The sequence below is a fragment of the Molothrus aeneus genome, chromosome 1, assembly GCF_037042795.1.
Source record: "Molothrus aeneus isolate 106 chromosome 1, BPBGC_Maene_1.0, whole genome shotgun sequence".
NCBI classification, from domain to species: domain Eukaryota; kingdom Metazoa; phylum Chordata; class Aves; order Passeriformes; family Icteridae; genus Molothrus; species Molothrus aeneus.
Window position 1 is genome coordinate 41,473,178 of NC_089646.1, and position 22,285 is coordinate 41,495,462.

Below are 22,285 nucleotides of genomic sequence, written 5' to 3' on the forward strand. Positions count from 1 at the left end.
AATCATGTGCTAGAGAGTTAATGGTGGGTAGCAGCAACCTCTGCTCCACTGTTTCCATATGTACATTTTATGTAGGGAAGGGAGTTGGTGCTCACCTCGGTGGTGCTGAGACATGACTGTCCCAAGTTCCTTTTCAGTGTATAGCTGCTATTCACATGCTAGGCCTTAAATTCATCAGTGTCAATGTAGCAGAGAACTTAACTTTGGGACTGCACACACTGAATTTTTTTTCTGTCCTCTGTTTATAAAGGCTTTGATCCTAAACCATTCAGATATTTTTGACAGAGAGATTGTCTGCTATTGCAAGGTCCTATGACAAAGCTATGTTCTTTATCTTTCCTTCTTCTTATGATACTTTCCACTTTTTGTGGAACATCTTCCCATTTGCCCTGAGCCTGAGGTCATAAGACATGTTTACAGAAGCTTATAAAAAGAGTATCATAGGGCTCTCTCAAGACTGTACATTTACTATGTGGCTGTCTGCAGTTGCAGACCCAGGAACTGAAATGATTTTTTGCAGCCCTGCTTGCCTCTGGGCTCTGGAGTGATTGCTGTAGTATAAACAGCTCATTTAAATCATATGTCCTACTGCATCACCCATTTATGTTTGTTCATCTCTGCCATTAACCAGTCTTCAACTTGAAGCTGTCTTTGCCTGATGAAAAACTTCTGATTGCAGTTTTTCAAGGGGGATACGTTATTTATACCCTGTGAAGAGTTGGTCATTTGAAAGCAACTGTTGAATGATGCAAGAATTCTTCCTTAAATCCTTTCTTGTGATAAAAACGGACTTTTAAACTTCACCTTCTGTAATGCAAAATCATAATCCAGATCTCAGCAAAGCTGCTAAAGTCATTGCTGAAAATTGCTCAGTATGAATAAAGTTTATGAGAATGTTTTTTTCAAAGGGGCAGATTTTTGGTTTCGATTCAAATGTGTGGTTCTGCATTCAGTATTTGTGTGTTTGCTTTCTTCTCCCAGGCCTGCATTTACTCTCCTTTTTAGCCTGCCATGAAAAGAAACAGCTAACACTGTAATATGCTGTGCAATATAATACAATGTGTTTCTTGCTCATCTGAAAGACACTTGGTCAGCAGCAATTGCTTCAAGCCCAAAGGCTGAAGTTTATCTGTGAATGGCCAAAGAGTGAGAAAATTTATCAGTGTCAAAATTACTTGCTTAAGGAACTAAAAAGGGCTTTTTTTTTTCCTCACCAGGAGAGGTGCAAGTAAGTTGGTAGTCAGGACAATGCCAGATTCCCCTGGCAGCAGAAAATATGGCCTGTGCCAAGTATAGCCTGAATTTTTGGATACATGTCAAATGGCAGTGTTTCTGTGAAAGCTGAAGTTAAATCACAGTGGAATCCAAAACATGAATTGCAATTTCAGCTCATGAGCTCTCCCCAATCTCTTCTCCTGTAGGTTGGCACAGCAAGATATATGGCCCCTGAGGTTTTGGAGTCCAGGATGAACCTGGAGAACATGGAATCCTTCAAACAAACAGATGTGTACTCCATGGCTTTGGTCCTCTGGGAAATGACATCTCGCTGTAACGCTGTCGGAGGTAAGTGCCATCTGTTTTCTTCTCTCTAAAAGTATGTTGAGACAGACATGCTCTCATGGTTGTCTGGGGAGAGGACGATTCTTTTTACCTATCATAAGCTTTTCTGGTGTATCTGGATGCTGTAAATTAACAGTCCTTCAGTAGTGTGAGATGCACATGTGCATGAGCAGGCTTGAACACGAAGCACTGAGCACATGAGTAAACTGATCCTCAGTTGGTGTAAGGATAAGTTTGCTGTTAGGTGGGTCATTTCTAAAGATTACTAAAGTCTGGTTTCCCTATGACATCTTGGGTAACTATGGATGGACTCAGTCTGGTTGATCTCATTCAAAATAATTGGAAACATAAATCAATTTGAAATATTAAACTGAAAAGTGATAACTGTTCCCATTTACTTTCATGGAATGTTAATTCTCAAGCCTAGGAAGGGCCAGTTAAGTGTCGCATTTACTAATTGGTAATTTCCGTAAGAGGCATCATAGTGGGATGGAAAGTTTCCTATTTTCCCAAAGTCACCAGCTGCTGCACATCATGCTTTGTGATTTTGCAAGAGATCATCCATATGAGAAATCAAGGGATGTTTGCGGTATAAAGTGTAGTAACAAAATAAAAATTATTGGAACTGACTATCAGAACAACTCCATGAAAAGCTGATGTGTTTGTTCATATTCAGAGTTTCTTCTGAAACCAAACTCTCCCTTTCTACTTTGCCTAAAGTTGACCCAAAATTCCCAGTGTGCAACACTGGTATGTGCTAGAAATCAGAAGAGTTGCTGTTGGGATATCTACAATACATGTTGCCGTGTTTGAAGTTTTTTACCTTTCTTCAGGAACTAAAATAAGACAAAGTTGCATGTCAAATTCTTAAGCCTTCTGGAATTGTCTAAGAGTCATTCTAAAAAATATTGCTGCACAGTTCAGGGCTCACACAGGCAGTCTAAGGAGCAGGGCTGTAAAAGGTAACACTAATGTTATAGTGGATATGCAACTGTGATTTGATTTGTTATCCTTCTTCCAAAACCACAGAGGCTCCCTTTTCACTGGACTTGGCACGGTTCCACCTTGAAGGGCTGCCATAGACACAGAGACAGGACAGTCTTGCAGGCTGGAGCACTGTGCTATGAGGAACATAGTGTACAGGAGGGAAACCAATGTCCCAGGGGAAGATGTGCATAGCTACTCCTTGTTTCTCTAGCAGCATCTGTGGGATACCACAAGTGAGGTCTCTGAAGCCACTCTGCACAGTGACTGTGTGGTTGCAGCACGATGTCCATGGGCAGGAGGGAGGAATTGCCTCCATCTCAGTCTCCTGCTCTGTCTGACCAGCATTTGGTCTTGCTGGGTGGGCTGTATTGTGGGCAACAGATTTGCCCCTGTTTGCACCCTGCCAGGAATGCTACAAAGTGAGTATGTGTGCTGAATGTGCTAGCATAAAAGCATGAAAAGAACACCAAATTCTTTTCTGGTCAAACATTTAAGGGTAAAACACTTGGTGGTTCAAGAACTGAACCTCAGTCTGACATATTACAAGGCAAACCTGTCCATATTTAAATGGATCATGGTCATGCCTGTTTCTAAGTGCATTGGCACAACGTCAGCCTTTCATTAGCACTTTTGTAAATGTGGCAGAGGAGATTTAAAACCTGAAATAAAGGAACTGTGCCCTGTCTCATGATCTGTCTCTGTTTCTTGCATTTAGGAACTCACCTGAATAGTATAAATATGAGCTGTTCACGGTGGAGTCTTTCAACTTTGACGATGCCTGAGTCCCTTCCTGTTCAGATTTGCTGAGTAGGGCAAAACGAAGATTGCAGCAAAAGCAAACCTTATTGCTGCTGTTCTCAGAAGACAACTGCTAAAAGAGGATATAAAGGGAGTTTCATAAGGAAGGAAAATCACCAGCATGTTTAGCTAGAAGAGATTGACCCATAATAACCTTGAGAAGAAGAGCTGAAGTTATTTCAGTAAAGGGAAATATTTTTCTGGCCCGGCATCCCCTTTCAAGTGATGCTTAACCCCCACCCACATCCTGGTTTTCCCTATTCATTTCATCCCTCAGTCATTCTCATCTCCAGAAACACATTTCTTGAATTTTATTTCCCTATTTTAGTCATCTTTCCTGAGGTGAGGTCCCCAGCAAAACCCCAGGAGCACTAGAGCAGATCTGTAGGGGTTGGAACTTGCTCTTAGCATCTCTGGCTAAAGCAGTTAAACACAACTCCCAGGATGTAGATCCCTTAACTTGTCACTGGCACTGAGCTGCAACAGCAGTGCACCATTACTCTCATTTCCTTCTCAGATCTTCCCCTGGTTCGAGCAGTCTGGTTATCTTTGCAGCCAGCTGGTGAAATACCCTTACAGTGATTCATGACTGCAGCTCCCCCTCTGCTTTCCTTCTCCATCTGTCACTTGTGAGACTCCCTCCTCTCCTCACAGCCTTTCTGAGGAGCTGCCTCTGCTCACGCAAACCCCTCTTTTACTCCTAGACTGTTTGGCAATGAGAAAAATGTCTTTGCACATGAGGCAGAGTAGGCTGACCTGATTGCAGACAGCCTTTTCAAAGGAGCCTAAAAGATCTAGACTCTGTCTTTGCAGGGCAGGCTTGGCTGTGGTGTCAGCTCAGGGCAGTTTTGAGGGTCAGAGTGGGGAGTCTTAGCCAAGACAACAGCATTAACAACTTTATTTAGGGAGGGAAGCATGCAAGGAAGGGGGGCTAATTGCCATTCAGCCACACAGAGGTACAGGGACTTACTTCTTTTTCAAAGGGAGCTCTTGGGATTCATTTGTCAGCGTGCAGGTGTTCGGTGAGTGTGGGAGGTGATGCAGGCAGGTCCTTTCACTACAGACTCTTTGTCAAACACAGCCTCCACTCTATGCCAGGCCTCTTCAGTCAGCAGACATTTAAACAAAAATACCCAGCAGCACAACCCATACTGTGAAGCTGCTGTAGTAAATAAGCAGGTAGGGATTGGCTTTTGTGAAAGGCCACGCTGTTCGTTGTTACTTTGTTGTGCTAAATATGGAGAAGCAGAAATGGGGCTCAAGGGAAAGGGAGACAGAGGCAAAGATCAAGGTTGACTGATTTTTCACCAGAGTATAATTTAAGAGGCATATTTAGAAACTCAGCAATACTACTTTGGGGAGAACTTCAACTGTTCCACACTGCTGTTAACTTGGTATTTCATTCAGCACAACAGCTGTGCACCAGATGCTGCACGTTGCAAGAAATATAATTTTCATCTCAACCACTTGCTTTCAGAGTGACACAGCTTTGGTGACTGAGACAAGTGTAATTTCTCTGACAGCCTCCTAGAAAGAAAAGAAAACCATCTGGTTTGAATCACAACTGCTATGGGTGAGGGACTATTGGGGGGGATAGGGGAGAAGGAGGGGAAAGGGAACTTTTGGATACGCAGGTTTGGTGAAGAGGAAGAAGAGAAAGCCCTCAGAAAATGGCGATGTTGCTTGAGCAATATTGTACTCCTGGAGTGGTGGCTGGCTTCAGTGTGGTAGCAGAGCTTAGTTTAAAATGGCGGCCTTGCTTTACCCGAGCTGTGTTTCATGTGAATGAAATCAGGAGTAATCTTATGCTTACTTGGAAAAAGTCAGCCAAGAGTCACATTTTGGCAACTAAACATCTGTGCATCCTGTACCTCATGAAATGCTCAGCTTCCATCACACTGACGTGGAGCGGTGACGTTCCTGGCAGCAGGGAGCAATCAGATGGCCTGTGCAGCAGGGCTGTGCCTGCACTGTGGGCCCTGAGGTGGCTGCAGCTGAGGGCTGATTTAAACTTCTCCTTCTGTGAAGCAGAGCTCAATCAGGGCATGTCTGCACTGCACTGGCTTGTAGTGGCATACAACCCTGCTTGGAAGATCCACACAGTGCAGTGTCACCCCATGACAGGCACCCCTGTCCTGGAAATTCTCCCAGTGTCACCACAGTGCTACATGTAAGGTAGCAAGTTCTGTCCTTCAACAAGCCCATGTGGCAGTGGATAAGGTGCTGAGCACTGATGTGCTCTGTGTTTGCCACTTTCCCACCTCAAGATTCACTGAGCAGCCCCTAAGCCTGGTGGCAGGGCTCATGCACTCCCAAATCTTTAGAAGGGGGATTGTGTCTTAGATCACCAGATGTGAAGTCACTTAGGAGATATATGTGCACAATGAGTTCACTCATCCCAATGCATCCTTCCCTCAACAGGGAAACCTAAGGAAATCTATGAAGTAAGCATTTGACAGCATCTTAAACTTGTCCTGAAACAGCTTTTGGGCCTCTGTTTTGGGCATTATTTTCCCATTGTGCAACTAGTGCAAGTTAGCAGATTCAATACCCAAATTCCTCTAGCATGAAGAAAGACACTATCTGAACTATCTGCACACACTACCTGTGTTTGCATGAGCTGTCACAGCAGCTCCACCATCAATTGATTTATCCCTTCTTCCCCCTCATAAGCTCTAAATAAAGGGGCATTTCAAAGGAACCTAGAAGTTCCCAAACACAAGCTCACTGCTGTGGACTGTGCCTCACAGTTGAGTTCTGCTGGCCATTCACCTCACTCCTGCTTTGATCCTGCATATAAAACATCATCCAACATGAGAAGTTGTCCCACAGAAATCAGCAAGACAGATCACATAAGGGAGTGTCAACAGGGTTTGTGGTATGCTCTTCTGACCCAAAGAAAATTTCACTGCAAAAAGCTTAGCGTAGAAAAAGACCACAAGTGAGCCAAATTTTCCAAGCTTTCATCACACAGAACAAATAGATTTTCAGTAATGTCTCCGTTTGGAGCTAAAAATCCTATCCCAACCTTTCTAAAAACTATAGCTAGGCCAATGTCAAAAGAAACTAGAGGTACAGCAGTTAGTAGTGCAAGTCAGCTCTCAACCATAAAGATTAAATGCTGGAGGTTAAAGTTGAAGGAAGTCTGCCATTTTTGAATGCTAAAGGTTCTGTAGTTTGTGGTTCCTGACATATTTATGGTACTTCATCCAGTTGTCATTTTTGGTGCCCAACTGGTCTAAAACCAATGAAAAGAAACATATAAGGCATGAGAAATAGAATCAGCATCTGTATACAGCCACACACAGGCATCTAGCCACAAACATCTTAACCTACCTCAAATTAACATCTGTGACATCTACTGCAGCACGTAAACATGATCCACGAATAACACCAGCTATTACTGCAAAACGTGTCTGACACTTGAGATTCCACAGCATTAGGATGACTTACTGCATGAGGATTTAGGGGGCTTTTTTTTTACTTTCCAAGGGAGAGAGAAGCATGATAAAAATAGCAAGGAGATGCCACATGCTTTTCAACCCGAGGGAAGGCATGACTGTATTGGTAGAAAGTCATTACAGTGAATTGGCATCTGGCCTAAATTTCTCTTTCTTTACCATAAACAAAAACAAAGCAACAACAAAAAATCCAAATCTGGAAAACTAATTCAATCTTTGTATTTGGAAGAGGAATGGTCATAACTTACAAACAATTTCTCAAACAGAAAAAATGTATTATGAACCTATCAATTGCCAGGAAGGGTTTTCCCTTCTCCTGCTTTAACCATCTCATTAACTTGAGCAACCTTGAGATTAAATTAGTGAGAGGGACCAACAAGTCAGCACCACAGCACCAGCTTCCCTCTGTTGGCCATTGAGACTCCTTTAACTCCTCACCCTGAAAGATCTCAGAACCTTGGCTGGTGTCCATGACCACTACCACAACTGAACCATGACTGATGGAGATGGTGCAGGAAATGGCCATCTAGGTCATGTGATTTAAATTCTCCTGGTGAACTTTAATATTTTTGTTAGCTTTGAACATATAGGTATGTCCAGTATAATTATTGTGCATCCGCTGCATGCTAACCCAGGTCTGACTAGCAACATGGCAACTTCCCAATTCATTTCTAGAGCTAAAGTTATATAAATTTATTTTGGCTGAGTCATCTCAGACTCAGATTAATGTGGGTGAAACTGGTTTGCATTCTTGCTCAGGAAAGAGAGTGAAGCAGACTTTGGCCCTTGGGTCTTAGAAGATGGAAGTTTTGTTTCTGGACTATAGCCATTCTCCAGAGCATCTTGTGGAAAGTGGCCTGCAGCAGATGGCTAGGGAGAAGGAAGAAGAGCTCTGCAGGAGGCATCTATGGGGTGATCTGCTGCCCTGCACACAGTTGTTTGCAGCTGAATCTCTAAATGCTGAGCATTTGAAGCACGAGGTTTAATATCCCTTCCAAAATGTTTGTTATTGTAACTTGGCTATTCTTTTTAAGCATTAGCCTGATAAAGTCTTCGTCTCATGACCATCACATACAAGTGAGATCTACAGCCTGACTTCAAGGCTTTGGGGAAAAAATCCAAAGATAGTTGTCTTCAATACTACCTTGTTTTTATCATGAGACATGACAGAAGGTTCTAACCTGTGTCATCTTGATCCTTAGTTATTTTCACTAGCATATCATATTACCCCATCCTTACCTTTCTCTCCCAAAGTGAACAAACCCAAGTGTTAGATGTTCTTCCCATTTCTTCTGGGCCTTTAATCCTTATTCATGCATTCTCTGCAATTTTTAGCCCTTTAGAGGAGTGAGCAACACTGGGCACTCAGTTGAACTTGGTTGTAGCATCATGCAGCAGTGGTTTGTCTCTCCACTCATTTGTCTCTGTTCACACATCATCTGGGCATTCACATGCATTCTCCAGACTTCTTTGTAGATTATACTTCAGTTTTTCTTGCCCCTAATTAATTCCTAGAAAGAAAGAAGAGGCAGCAGAACAGGCCAACTTCATAAATCTTTATCTGATAGCAGCAAGTCATTAGGCCTGTGAGTAAAGTCTCCATCTGTTCCCAAAGAAACCACAGCATTTTCTACACTGTGTCAGCATCTACTATAATATTTCCGCTCTCAGAGATTTCTTGAGTTTTCTCCAAGGGTCCCATATGTCTGCCTCTTCCTTTCTCTCTCCAAAGAAAAGCAAAGAAAATATGCAAAATGCAAACAAAAACTAGAGTGGCAGCAGCCTCTTTAGAAAGCTGTGCCCCTGTATCACAGGCCAAAACTGATCCATTTTGGGAAGGAAATCTAAAATAAGAGCAGACTACTACTTTCTACAAAAGAATGCAGCTTAGGAGTAAACAAGAGCAGTATGGCAGCTTCCAGCATTGCTTCTTAACTGTATCTTTGCCCTTTCCAAGCAACTGCTTTGTCCCAGCAATCCTCACATTCACATCTACCATGACCAAGATTTCAGTTTATATTTTACCTGATAGGTGTGTGTGGACTCCCGGAGAGCTAAGGGTGACCAACTGTTCGAAAGCTTAGCTCATGCAAAACTCACCTTAAACCTCCTGTGCATTTACCTCAGCAGAGATTGAAAGGCTCACAAACCATTATAGATTACTCTGCTTCTTGGGCTGTTGCTAATATTATTATGTACTAAAGGGTTTAAATGAGAATTGTTTTGTTGGCTAGGAAACAAAAGGGGAGGGAGGGAGTGTGTGTGAGAAACACATTTGAAACATTTTTGAAAATGCCAACTGGCTTTGCTTTGTTTGGAGCTGGTCAAGCAGAACAGTGGCAGCGAGCAGCTAATCAGTAGCTCCTACTCCTCAGAGAACAGCCAGCTCCCTCCACTCTTGGCACCAGCACAGCCCAGCTAAATACCCTGTGTTTGCTTCTTTCCCAGAAGTGAAAGAGTACGAGCCCCCATTCGGCTCCAAAGTGCGAGAACACCCTTGTGTGGAAAGCATGAAGGACAATGTCCTGAGAGACAGAGGGCGACCCGAGATCCCCAGCTCCTGGCTTAACCATCAGGTAAGAGCACACCACGTGGGCAGTGGGACCTGCACTGTACATTTAGCTGCTGCCTGAAGCCCAAACCTTACCTCAGTGCCCTGCCCAAGAGGCTGCACCTCTCTTTTCATGGAGAGGTCTGTGACACATGGAGAAACTCCATCACAGAGTGGCACTGGTGCTGAAGTGGTTCAGGCACCACAGTTCTCTGCACCATGCCTGCCCCAAAGCCCTGGTATTCCTACTGCACACCAGTGTAATCTAAAAGCAGTCAAAACAGAAATATTGCAAGTCTGAGATCCAAAAATCATCCAGAGAGCCGCAGAATAGTTAAGCCCTTAAAGCACACTGTGTGTAGGCTCTGAAAGGGCAAAGAAAACAACTTCACACATGAGCCTCTGTTGCAGGCAGAATGAGAGCTTCAGACAAAATTTATTAGAGAAGCCCTCCTGTTGAGTCATGAGGTACAGAAAGGATCCCTTGCTTTCTGAACTCCTTCTCAGAGAGGTGTCTAGGTGCGGCTGGGTTCAGTCTCAGCCCCAGATTTTGTCAAGTTTACATTTTAAGGATTATATAGGTGCAATTGAACCATTATACAACTTTGTCCCACATGATTAAGGTTGCCAAACCAGGTATAAAAATATAAATTATTTATTATGGTAATAACTAGACGAAAAGGTCTTAGAGTTATGTACTACACAGTGTAGGAGCTGTAACTACTCATATAGTGTGCACTATGAAACAATATTGAAGCAATCATATTAAAGCAACTGTACTAAAGGTAGAAAAACCAATTAGTAACTTAAGATTGATGTCAGCCACCCATGCCAACAACCTTAGGCAAATCTCTCATGCTCAGACTCGAGGAGTAACCTTGAGGGCATGGGAGTAACCTTGAGGCATTGGACTCCTCAAGGGGAGGAATGTCTACACTCATTTCAAGAAGGGTTATGTTAGAAGATGCTGTTGTTAAAAAGTGGGACTGGGCTTTCATAATATAAAGCAATTGACTGTCAGTCAGATGTCTCCAGGCCAGCTCAGTCAGCTCAGCAGCTTTAGATAAGTTATTAATAGTATCACTTGTTTGTTCCTTTGTTGGGCAGTTCACCAGGTCTGCCACACCTTCACATCACTATCAAGATGTTTAACTTTGAGCCAGGCTGGTTTCAGCATTATTCAACACCAAAAGCAGCATGATGCCCTTCTCCATTCACCACTGGCAGCTTTGCAAACAGGGCACTGTTCAATTTGTTTTACCCCATTTCCAGGGAGACCATCCTACTACAGAGGATCTGCAGCAGAGAAAGAAATCTGAGTACTTTACCATGGAAACCAGTTGTATCCCAGCTGTTGACAGGTTTAATGAAATAGGAAATTAGTCTTCAGCAAGCCAGTCTGGTTTTATTCAGGTTGTGCATTAGCAGTCCATTTCCCTTGCATATCACAAAGCACTTTGTCAGCTTCCTCCATTCACGAGCACCATGGTTGCACTTCCTAGGCAATGGTAGATTTTTCAGTAGAGGAAACTGAATGGAAACAAGCCAAACACATGCATTTCTTCACCTTTGCTCTCCGTAGTTTTATCAGTAGAGATAAAATGTGAATCATATTAGAGGCTTGGTCATTCCACTTCTCAATGAAATATGCTGAGTGGTCTTTAGTGACAAAAGGAAAGTATCAAAAAATTTTACAAAAGCCCAGGCAACCAAGAATATCATCTACTGTTTCCATCAGGAGCAATGTAACACTCCCTTTTTAATTCCATTTGGGAAGTTAAAATCAGTCTGACAGCTACCTAAAAAAGACCAAGTGAGTTGCTAAAATCAATCATCTTTCCAATCAGGAACACCTGCCACCTGATGACTATGGCAGAATGCAGCCCCTTCCTGGACTGCAGGAACTTGCTCCTTATGTACTCAGCTGTGAGGTGTAGGGCTGTTGAGGAGGGGCTTTTAACAAGGGAAGAAAGTTGAATTTTGAGGGAAACCTGGATATCTGATACTACCTGGATATCTGATACTACCAGCACTAAAAGCCCTTGACAGCAAGGCTGAGTGTGCAGAGAGTTGCAGGTTGAGGTACTGGGGTAGAGCTGTAGGATACACTGTGGATTTAATCACCTCTGGGTTTATAAAGCAAGTAGAATGATCATGATTTGGACCTAGGTGTCCTGCATTTGACTTCAGAGGTTTCTTCCCTATATAAAACCCACACCTCAAACTGCCCCCAGCACAGAGCACCCCACCAACAGGGAGGGCCATGCACTTGTGCTTTATGTCACCAGAATGGGCACAGCTGGCCCCAACAGGGTTCAGCTAAGAGTCTAAGGAAGGAGATGCCTGATAACATGCTTAGAGGACATTTAATGAAGGTGGATTTGATTCCCTTTGCCTGAATCCCTTCAGTGTTTCACATTGTGCTAAGATTCAGTGATGCATCAGTTTCCACAGTGCTGTGATGGTTTGCAGCAGCTGAGGATCTGCTTTGAATTCTGTAGAAGTTGTTCTTACTGTAATGGTTCTTCCATATTCATTTCCTTCCTCTGCAGTTGTGTTTTTGTAATGAACTCATTATTCATCATGATAAAATTCTAGAATGGATTTACATATTACAATTACCCCCACACCCCCCTTAATGAGATTTGTTGCACTATTGATTTCAAGTTAATGTTTAATATTTAATTTAATTTACTGCTTGTAATTTCAATGCCAGCAGAAAACTAATGTTATTTGTATACAGACAGTAACATTCTGCTATTAGCATTGACATCAGTCAACATCACCAATTAGGTAAATTATACAATTAATGCAGTGTTGTGAAATGTTATCTTTTTAAATAAGTTTAAGATAAATCCTACTTAATGGGCTTTTAGTATCATAAAACAAAACTCAGTTTCCTGTGGCAAATACTTCATGTTTATAAAATTCATTACAGAGATGCAACTGGGTTTTTGCTCCTGAAAACATTTGCATTGGAATTGAAATGAAGGTTAAACAGTTACAACTGTGAGTGATGTGCTTAAGTGTTTGTGGGACTGTGGCCCATATTTGCACATAGATTTAGGCAGTCTACAAGGAATTCATAAAGAGCTGCCCAATATTGCTGGCAGTCAGAATTCTGTTTGAAAAACCCAAGCAGAATTCAGGCATGCAGAGGCATGGGTTGAGCAGGAGGTCATGTTATCCAAGAATTCTGATCATATTTATTAAACAAAAAACCCTGCTTGATTCTATATCACTGGTCCGAAGCATCGTTGTTCTTGTTATATCAGACCACATGCCCAGAAATGACAGTTCCAACTAAAGCGCTAAAAATACTGTAGTAAGGTTTCTTAAAAAAAAAAACAAAAAGAAAAAAATGCCCCCATGACAGAAGCAGCAGATCTCATAAAGAACCTCCAGGACACACGTGAAATAACCCCCAAAATTCTGAGGGCACTGAAGCAGCTCTGTGAGAGGCGTTGCTGGTGGCTGCCCCCGTCACGGGCGCTGTCTCTGTGCTCCCTGCAGGGCATCCAGATGGTGTGTGAGACGCTCATCGAGTGCTGGGACCACGACCCCGAGGCGCGGCTGACGGCGCAGTGCGTGGCCGAGCGCTTCAGCGAGCTCCGGCACCACGACAGGCTCTCGGGGAGGAGCTGCTCCGAGGAGAAGATTCCCGAGGACGGCTCCGTGACCACCGCCAAGTAGCGCGTGCCCGAGAGCTCCGGGACGGAGGGAAGTCGCTCCTAGGCGTGTTCACCTTGGCAAAGGAAGAAGTCTTGATCAGTGCCTTGACTTGCTTCCTGGAGGACTGAGGCTGTCACTACTCCCTTTAAGCTCCAGCTCTGGACAGGGAGGTGTATTCTGGGAATTACAAGCTGGGGGAGTAGCAGTCATACCCTAGCACTGGCGGCCAGCATCATGTCATAGGAGGAGCTATATATGGTAGCACTTCCTCAGGAAAAGGATTTGAAAATAGCCAATAACATTATGCACTTTATTAATGCCTGTATATAACTATGAAATTGCTATTTTTATATATATATATATATATACATATATATATATAAAAAAAATGTGTGTGTATGTGTATATATATATGTATCTATATATCTATAAACAGTCATGTCCTGGGAAAAGAAAAGTTATTAAAAGAAAGTACTTCCAGGAAATTACCAGTACATTAGAAATCCCACCCCTTAGGGAAGGAGCCTGGGGGGACTGGTATAGCACCACACCAGCAATTGTGCACTAAGCGTTCTGCCAAAAAATAGGAATGAGATGCAATAAGAAGATGACTTTCAAAGCATGTGCTGTGACCACCTGGCTGTCATCCTGCTGTTCACAGGAGCAAGAGCAGTCTCACAGCAGACAGGCCAAGTTGACTTTGCAGTTGTACTTGCATGGTCCTGCAGCACATTGTGGAAAATTCAGGATTGCCTTTTCCCTCTCATCTTAACCCCAAAGTGTTCAAAGTGTTCCAGAACAGGCATGTGAGGAGGTTTGGTCCATCCCACATGTGTGTTTTGTGAGTTCATTAATGTTGTATGTTTATTGCATTGAATTCGTGCTGCTTGCAAACAGGTTGCAAAACATCAGCAGGATCAGTTTTCCCCTCCTCCCATCCCCACCCTCAAACCATAGAGAACAGGACAGGGCCAGGAACAATCCAAGCAGATGTTTTATATTTGCTGTGCATTCTGAGTGTGGACAGTCCTATTATTTTTCCCCTGTCTTTTACCTTGATTGTATTGCTATAAGAACAAACTTTTTTTTCCTTTTCCCTGTACAATGTGTCTAATTGCTAGGCAAACCACAGTGTGACTGTTCCACACTTTTTAAAGTAAGAGGCAGCAGCTGTTGCCTTTATTTTTGCAAAAAGACCTTGGAGGTGAGGGAAAGCTCCATAGCAATAGGTTAATGGCATATCCTGCCCTCAGCATTGCTTGCATTTAGGGCTGCCTCAGCAAGTCAGCAATTCAAAGAATTAAAAAAAAAACAAAAACAAACCAAAAACAAAGAAAGACTTTTTCAACAGGATCTTTCAGACTTTGCTTGCATTCTTTCAGTTCCCCAAAATGCTTGAGACAGTTGACATCACATTGGGCCTATATACTTGACAGCAGTGTGTTTAAGAAGTGCTAAAAATTTTGTCTTTAGGTGTTTTACAGTGATTTATCCACTTTTCCTCATGGCATGTCAGCAGGCCTTGCAATTTAGAAATTTAACCAGCACAAACCAATTCTGGACACATGTATCTCGTGTGGTTTATTAAACACCTTTGACAGATAAACATCAATATTCCTCTCAAAAATTTTGCCATGCAAGTCAATAGGAATCATGCTCATTCAAATAGGAGTTAAGATTTATGATGGCAAATACTTTGTTTGAAATGGTTTTGTAACTGCTTTCTTTTTTTTTTTTTTTTTTGCATTTTAACCAAACTGCTCAGAGATGTTAAAACAGAGTGGGGCAAAACCTCCACACCTACAGTGGAATTTAGAGGATACTATGGCATTTTTTTAGGGATGGAATGTTGTAAATTCACAGGGCCATAGGCAGAGGTAGGAGATGTGGGTGGGGAGTGCATCCAGGGAGGTAGAAAGTCATTACAGTGGTAATGACTCAGTCTCAGCCCATTTCTCTTCCTCCATCCACTCAGAAGGTCAAGGAATGGCAACCCGTAGTTCCTGACAGTACTGACATTTTTATGGGGTTTTTTAACACTACATGTAAAGGAAAATTTTTATTCTTTTAAGGAATACTTCACCTGTACATCATGTATGAAATAGGAATGTGAGGACTATATACTCTTGTATATCAAAGATTTCAAACACTTAACTTGCTTTGTAAACTGTTTTGAGGGGGGTTTTGTCTTGTTTTGTTTTGTATAAATCAAATGTTTATTGGAGCAAATAAAATAACACCAACTCAAGTTCGTCTCTGGAGCATCCAGGATAGGGAGAGGGTTCTTCCTAAAATGAACCCTATCCTAAAATTATTCAAGTCCATTTCTTCCCACCATGGGCCTGAATGTCACTCTCAGTCTGTGCAGTGTGCATGTGATGTGCTTTGCTAAAGACTCCTTTCCCTCATCTCCACCCTGCCCTTCAGCAGAGCAGCACCAGCAGATGGCCAAACTTGCTGGCCCCTTAGCCCCTGCCCTGTTATACCTTCACTAGTCTCAAAGGAAAGGAGGGAGAAAGGGCTTACAGCTGGTGATTTCCTACTTCAGCATTGCTCAGGTCTCACTGTGGATGTGACTCTTACAGACATGGTTTAGTCACAGACTGGGCAGTTTTGGGTTAGCAGTTGGACTCTGTGATCTTAAAGGTCTTTCCAGCCTAATGCATTCTATGGTTCTATATTTAGAACCATAGTTAGACCTCAGTCATTTTGGTGCTGATATTCAGCCAGAAGACAGCCCACTAAATCTGTGTCACTGAGAAGTGCATGATTAATGTGCTTGTGCCTGACAGCTACTGCTCTCCACAAAGAGCTTTCACCTTTTTAAGGTGATACCCCTCCCTTGGAAGGCATGCAGAACACAGATTGAAAAAAAAAGAGCAAGATACCTCCCTCTGCCCTCTTCAAATTGCCTCGAATGTTACTTGGGTTGAATCTAAGCCTTTTCACAGGGTGCCATCCACCAGTGCCTGATATGGGCATCTGAGATGCTCCAGACATCACCATTTTTTTCATAGATTGTATTTTCATGCCAAAACCTCCACTGACCCTCATACTTGGCTGCGCTGAATATCTCCTTTTGAACCTTCAAGTGTGGATACCTCACAGAGGAGCCCATAGATCTTTGTTCATGAGTCAAGCAAAATCACAGAATAACTGAGGCTGACAGGGCATCCAAGTCTGCTCTGTGCTTGTTTGTCATCTGGTCCAGGATCATGTTCAAAACAGGCACCTTAAATCACCTTGCTCAAGGCCTTGTTGAATTTTGAGCATGTCAGTGATTTCACAGTCTCTCTAGGCACCCCATGCTCTGAAAAGAGCAACACACACAGGCAGTGTCAGGTGCACAAAGGACCATGGCCACATCCAGTCTAAAATTGGCAGAATGAGGGTTTTGTGAAGGAGGCCTTGCCTAGGTGCCCCCCAAGCAGACAGCCACAGGTGAGCAGCTCTTCCTTCAAGCCAGCTGCCCTCTGCCAAGTACAGGAGCAGCTCTCAGCTTCCTGACAGGATGCAAAGGCTCACTGCCCACACCTCTGTGGTTTCCAGCAGTGCCCTGCTGAGCCTTGGCAAGCCAAGCATCCTTGTGGCTGGCCCTAGCGTGTGCCAGTGCACTGGTGGCAGTGGCCACCCCTCAGCAGTCCCCACCACTGGCCACATATTGGCAAAGACCTTCAGGCCCTGACATCCTGTTTATGCTGGCTCAAAGTCTGAGTCCTTTTGGCATAACACAGCAAGCAAGTGTTGCAAGTGCCTTTTAAAAATGTAGCAGGCAAATTCCACAGATCTTTTAGTCTTGAAGTACAAGATATCCTTGAAATAAAGTACTCTATATACTTCTAATTATTATTTTTTTAAATTAAGGTTTTGCCCACCTTTCTTATCCTAAATATTGCATTGTACATCCTACTGTGAGCAGCTCTTAATTAGCATGTTGGTCAGCATTTTATCACCAGGGTGCACAGCAAGGAGGCTCCAGCTGTGCAGTGCAGACAGCAGTCCTTGGCTTTACTGCTGAACTTTGCAGTGGTCTCTACTGGATAAGGAAGTTTCCCAGTGCAGCCTGCCTGTGTCACCAGTTCACATAATTTCCAGCACAGTGGGGATTTCACCCCCTTCTAGGATATTCCAAATTGCTACTGGAATAGACACAAATGATAAAAGAAGGAAAAAATAATGACCCAGCTTCTGAGGAGAAAAAAAAGAAATAGAAAAACATTAAGACATCATTATTCCAAATGCACCTGGAAACAAACTGGGCCACATGTAGAGCACCTGCAATATTGTCCTCTTGTCAAGCCAGCTGTACTGTGGCCCAAGGGCATCCTTTGCTCCCAGAGGAACATTGATTAATTTATTTCCCAATCCTTATTTCTTTCTCCCTCTACTGCTTGCTTTTTTTTTTTTTTTTTTTGGCATTATGTTTTTAATAAAATTCTGCCCGTGGCAATTTTTCCCTCTGGCCACAGAAAAGATGGAGTGAGTTCAGTTCCCGACTGTCTGCCTGTTCCTGAATGCAGTTTGGCTGCCTTCATGCTGCTTATTACTTGGCAAATGCTCCTGCAAGTCAGTGCACAGCATGTGTGTGTTGAGAAGGCTCTTGCTGTGGGGGGGATGGCAAAAATTTGAGTCTCAGCCTAGGTCAACGTAAATGATGCACCTCATTGCAGGATTTTGGTGCTTGGTTATTTTTTTTTCTTTCAGACACCTGTGTCCTTCTGGGTTACATTTCCCAGCACAACCCACAAGACTCAGTTGGCCTGAATCCATGGTGCCCCAGCCTGGTTGTCTGGACCCCATTTCCTCTCCATGCCTTGACCTACTGGCTGCTCTCACCTATTTTTGACCTCTGGATGCTGAATGGTGTTGCTCATGGGCAGAAAGCTGGAGACAGTCAGTGGTTTGTTGAAATACAGCCAAATTGTGAGTCTCCTGAGGGGACCAAGCCCAGGAAATAGATTTAAAATTCTTAACTAATGAATGCTTTGAGCACCATCTAATCACTTCATGAAGAGGCAAAGGCAAAAGGCAGCTCATAAATTATCTGTTGTGAATTATTTGCTCAGCTGTAATGGGGATAAAACAATCTCTTCAGATAGTTTCATTTAGGTAGCTAAACTCTTAAAAAGATTAGACAGTCACCTGATCAAGTTTGGCATGATTAAACCCTCACTGCTAAAATGTCTCTCTCTCAAGAACATTGCCATGTGAAACAGGGAGAGCAAAGATCCCTGGCATTTCTTCCCAGGCTAGCCCTGTCCTGTGTCACAGGGGGGAGCACCAACAGCTGAAAACACTTGTTCTCTTTCTCCTCTGCTGCAGCAAGGATTTTCTGTGGAAGAAGAAATAAAAAGCAGTTCACCTTGCTCTTTGTTCTTTCATCCATGGCCTCAAGCCCAGGCTGCCAGCAGCCCCTCCCAACCACTCCTCTTCCCCAGGACCACAGATGCCCAGCAATGGCTGCACAGTGACCTCCCTCTCCCCCCAGTTTTGGATCAGGTGCTGGTCTTCCTCTCATGAAAACTCCTCTGTGTTTGTGTTTTAGAAAAAAACCTGCAGCAGATATTGCACGACCTCCCAAAGGGCACTTCATCATTGTTTCTGATCAGTCTGGAGCTGTGCCCTTCCTCCTGCAGCCCTCTATGCCCCCCAGCCTCATCTTTACCCCAGCAGAGACTGCCCTGACCACCAGGGTCTGTCCTGCAGAAACAGCACCTCAGCAAGCAAGCCCACTGCACACCCCTGTTTAACACAGTGTCCCTTGGCTCTCTTAGGGCAGAAATGATACAGAGGAAGCAAAGCCCAAGAGAACCACACATCAGATGTGTATCCAACGGGCTTGCACAGACATGGTGATGAGGTTTCTAGCCAGGTTCACTGTCTTTCTGCTCCCATGAGTGGTTGCATGAGGCTCCCTGGACCACAATTGTCTTCTTCTCTTTCTGAAGGAGCAGACAACCACATAATCTGCTCCTGGTACCGCTGGGGTGAAGCTTCCATCAGTTTGTAATACACATGAGCAACTTGCATTAGGCCCCCCAACCTCACCCTTGACTCTCAACCCCCTCCACATGAATCCCAGGTGCTGAGCCAGAATGAAAACAGTCCTACAATGCTTCCAGCCCTGCTGGAGCAGGGGTTTCTGTATTTTACAGCTCAGCCACCTGCCAGTGTAACATAAGGCTCTCTGAAACGTCCCAGTTTTTACAGAGTGCTTCAGCCACCAGCTGGCAGTGTGTGGGGCATAGGCAAGTGCTTTATTTTGGTATTTTGGATGAACTGAACCAGCTTGAGATGCAGGACCTATTATCAGAGCTGTATGCTGAGCTACAGAAATAAAGCTTCTCCACCCCACCCCAGCCCCCCCACATCAATAAAGTCTGTGCCGCACAAAGAGCTCCTGAAAGAGATTCCTTTCTGTTAAAAATATGCCAGGGTCTTCATGATTCAACCTTTCAGGACACCATTTAAGGTTATAATTTTTTTTTACAGAATCTATTGATTGCATCTAATTCGTGATTTTGCTTGAAGGCGAAAATTGTCTTTCTAGTTCTCAAACTGAAGCCAGTATAAACTTCTCCTCAGATAAACATCTGTCTCTCTGTGGCTGCAAATGTTCAGCTCTTAAGGCTGGGCTTTATCTGACTTCCTTATACATGTGTGTGAGCGCCCTGCACTCCCTGATCAAGGCTGTCTATGCTATGACGACTCAGAAAGAAAGGATTGGAAAGATATCCATATTAAATTGGAATACATTGTTTGGCAACGTATAAGAAATGCTTCCCCAGAACCAGAAGTGCCGAGGGTTGTTGCTTCAGTGATTGAGATGGAAATACAAGGCTTATTCTGGGGTGTCTCAGAGCATTCTCACGTGACTTTTTGAGAATCATTTAAAGTAAAGTACTATTTTGTGAAAAGGCAAAGCTTTTTGCATGCCTAGAATGACAAAAACCAGTGTTTCATCTTTGATCCAACAAAACTGAAATAAAGGCTGTCAGGGAAAGGATCCAGTGAGAAAACACAAAGCCCATCTGCTCAAAACTGCTGCCACCAAGGAGAATTACAATTTACAGCACATGGGTTAGCAGACAGCATATTCAGGAGCAGACCGTCAATAAGACAGGCACTAAGCAAGTTAAAAATAATAACTGCTGATACTTGAATTCAGACATTTCTGGAAAGATGAGGTTTCCTCCTTTCATCAAATTAAAGTGAAGCTACTGATTCTCTTCAACAAAAATACTTGCTTCCATAAGCCATCTGGTGCTTCTGGAGGCAGAAGAAAATAGGGTATATCTTTAAGTAGCTAAAAAAATTTAGACAGGGCATAAATCTCATACCAAACTTTTATTTTCCAGTTGGTAAGTCCTGTACAATTCTACACAGACTCACTCATGTACTTTGGCTACCACCCCTTTTGCTCATCTAATCTCCATGTGAGCAGCAGGAGCAGTGTTTCTGTGACACGACATCACTGACACTTCAGCCCCAACACTGAGGAAGAGTCTGCAAAAGCAACTTGCAGGGGATTGGAGAACAGGAAAAATTTCTTCACCCAGAGGGTGGTTGGGCACTGGAACAGGCTCCCCAAGGAAGTGGTCGCAGCACCAGCCTGACAGAGTTCAAGAAGTGTTTGGACAAGGCTCTCAGGCACCTGGTGTGACTCTTGGGGCTGTTCTGTGCAGGGCCAGGAGTTGGACTTGATGATCCTCATGGGTCCCTTCCAACTCAGCTTATTCTGTGATTCTATAATTCCAAGTATGTCTTGTAATGCTTAGAGTGCCATAGTGGAATGCTCCTGTGTTTTGAGCATAAGGAGATCTCCCATTAAGCAGCAGGTTGTTTAGCTTTTGTACATCTGGAAAGGACATGTAAGCCTTATTAAATAAGGAGGGCGGGGGGGAACCGCCATAATTTCATTTTAATGTAAGAATGTTAACATTAATTTTCTTGCCTTGAAATAATTTCTGGAACAGTTGCTTTAAGAACCTCACCTTATGAAAGCTGTAGGAAATGGAAGAAAGAATTTAAATTAACTTGTTTCAACATTTCTCAATTGTTTAGGTTAATCACAGTAAACCAAACAGGATCCAGCCATACTTAAACACAGCCTTTGCCCAAGTATAAACTGTTTACTCTACCCATGACACACAACCAGACAAAATTAATTCCTGATCTTGGGAAGAGTCTAATTTGCTTTTATTAGGTCTAGATGAAAACATTTTGGCAGAGTAAGGGTTGCTTTTCAATGTGAAAGAGTCTCAAAATGTCCTGAGAGCAAGCAGGCGATGCAGCAGTGTCACCATCGCCACCACGTCAACAGCTTGGCCCAAATGTGGCTCCTGTGGCCAGGTTGGAGCAGGGCTGTGCAGGGAGCCAGGGGCAGCCTGAGCGTGGGCAGCAAATGGTCCCACAGCTGAAGATTGGAGAGGAGAAGCCTGCTCTCTGTGCTTTCATGGGTGTGCTTTGGGACCATCCCTTTGCTTCACCAACACTGCTCAGGTCAGTAGATTTGACTTCAGCAATTTGACTTCTCATGTCTATGGCTTGCAGGCAGGTTTTCAGCGCTGACACCATGCTTTGCCCACCAACACATGGAGAGCGCTCACAAAATAGCTTAAAGACTGGTTGTTCTATCCTTTAGGGGCCTTCACATTAGTGCTGATAATACAAAGTATTTAGCTCAAAAATACAAGCAAGAAATACAATGGATTTTTACAGAAAACTGTTGTCTCTCAAGTTTCCAATGTGCATTTTGACAATGCTTACTGGGGCCTGATTGCCATGTGGGATGGCTAGGCTGGAGTTCTCTATTTTTGCACTACTTGTCCTGATGCTCAAAATCAATCATATTAGCTTCTGGAAGAGATAGAAATTTTTTTCATGGACAAATGCATGGAATAAACTTTGGCTACAGGGTCAGAAAGGTCAAATGCTGATGTTCAACTTTTTCATCTCCTTTTCCGTGTGCCCAGCCAACACATTAGCATTAGGGGTGTATGAATGCTATGAAGTGAATGCCTTCCCTTTACCATCATAGCAACAAACTTCCTGCTTGAGCCACATATCTTGTCAATCATAAAATCATTAACTTGAGGATGTGTTCTGGGTTTGGCTGAGGTAATTTTCTTCACAGTAACCTGTGTGGAGCTGTGTTTTGGAGTTGTGCTGAACACAGGGTTGGTAATATGGAGATGTGTTTGTTGTTGCTGAGCAGGGTTTGCACAGAGCCAAGGCCTGTTCTGCTTTCCATACT

General features: G+C 43.4%; 1 protein-coding gene across 2 annotated transcripts in view; it reads left to right on the plus strand.

Moving 5' to 3' along the window:
- Positions 1–14,449, plus strand: part of TGFBR2 (transforming growth factor beta receptor 2) — a 59,825-nt gene extending 45,376 nt beyond the window's left edge. For both annotated transcript variants that reach the window (XM_066571467.1, XM_066571515.1), the window contains exons 5-7: positions 1,422–1,563; positions 9,255–9,382; positions 12,871–14,449. In XM_066571467.1, coding sequence (XP_066427564.1) covers positions 1,422–1,563; positions 9,255–9,382; positions 12,871–13,050 — 450 coding nt within the window. In that variant the 3' untranslated portion in view covers positions 13,051–14,449. The remainder of the gene's footprint in view (positions 1–1,421; positions 1,564–9,254; positions 9,383–12,870) is intronic.
- Positions 14,450–22,285: the final 7,836 nt, after the last annotated feature.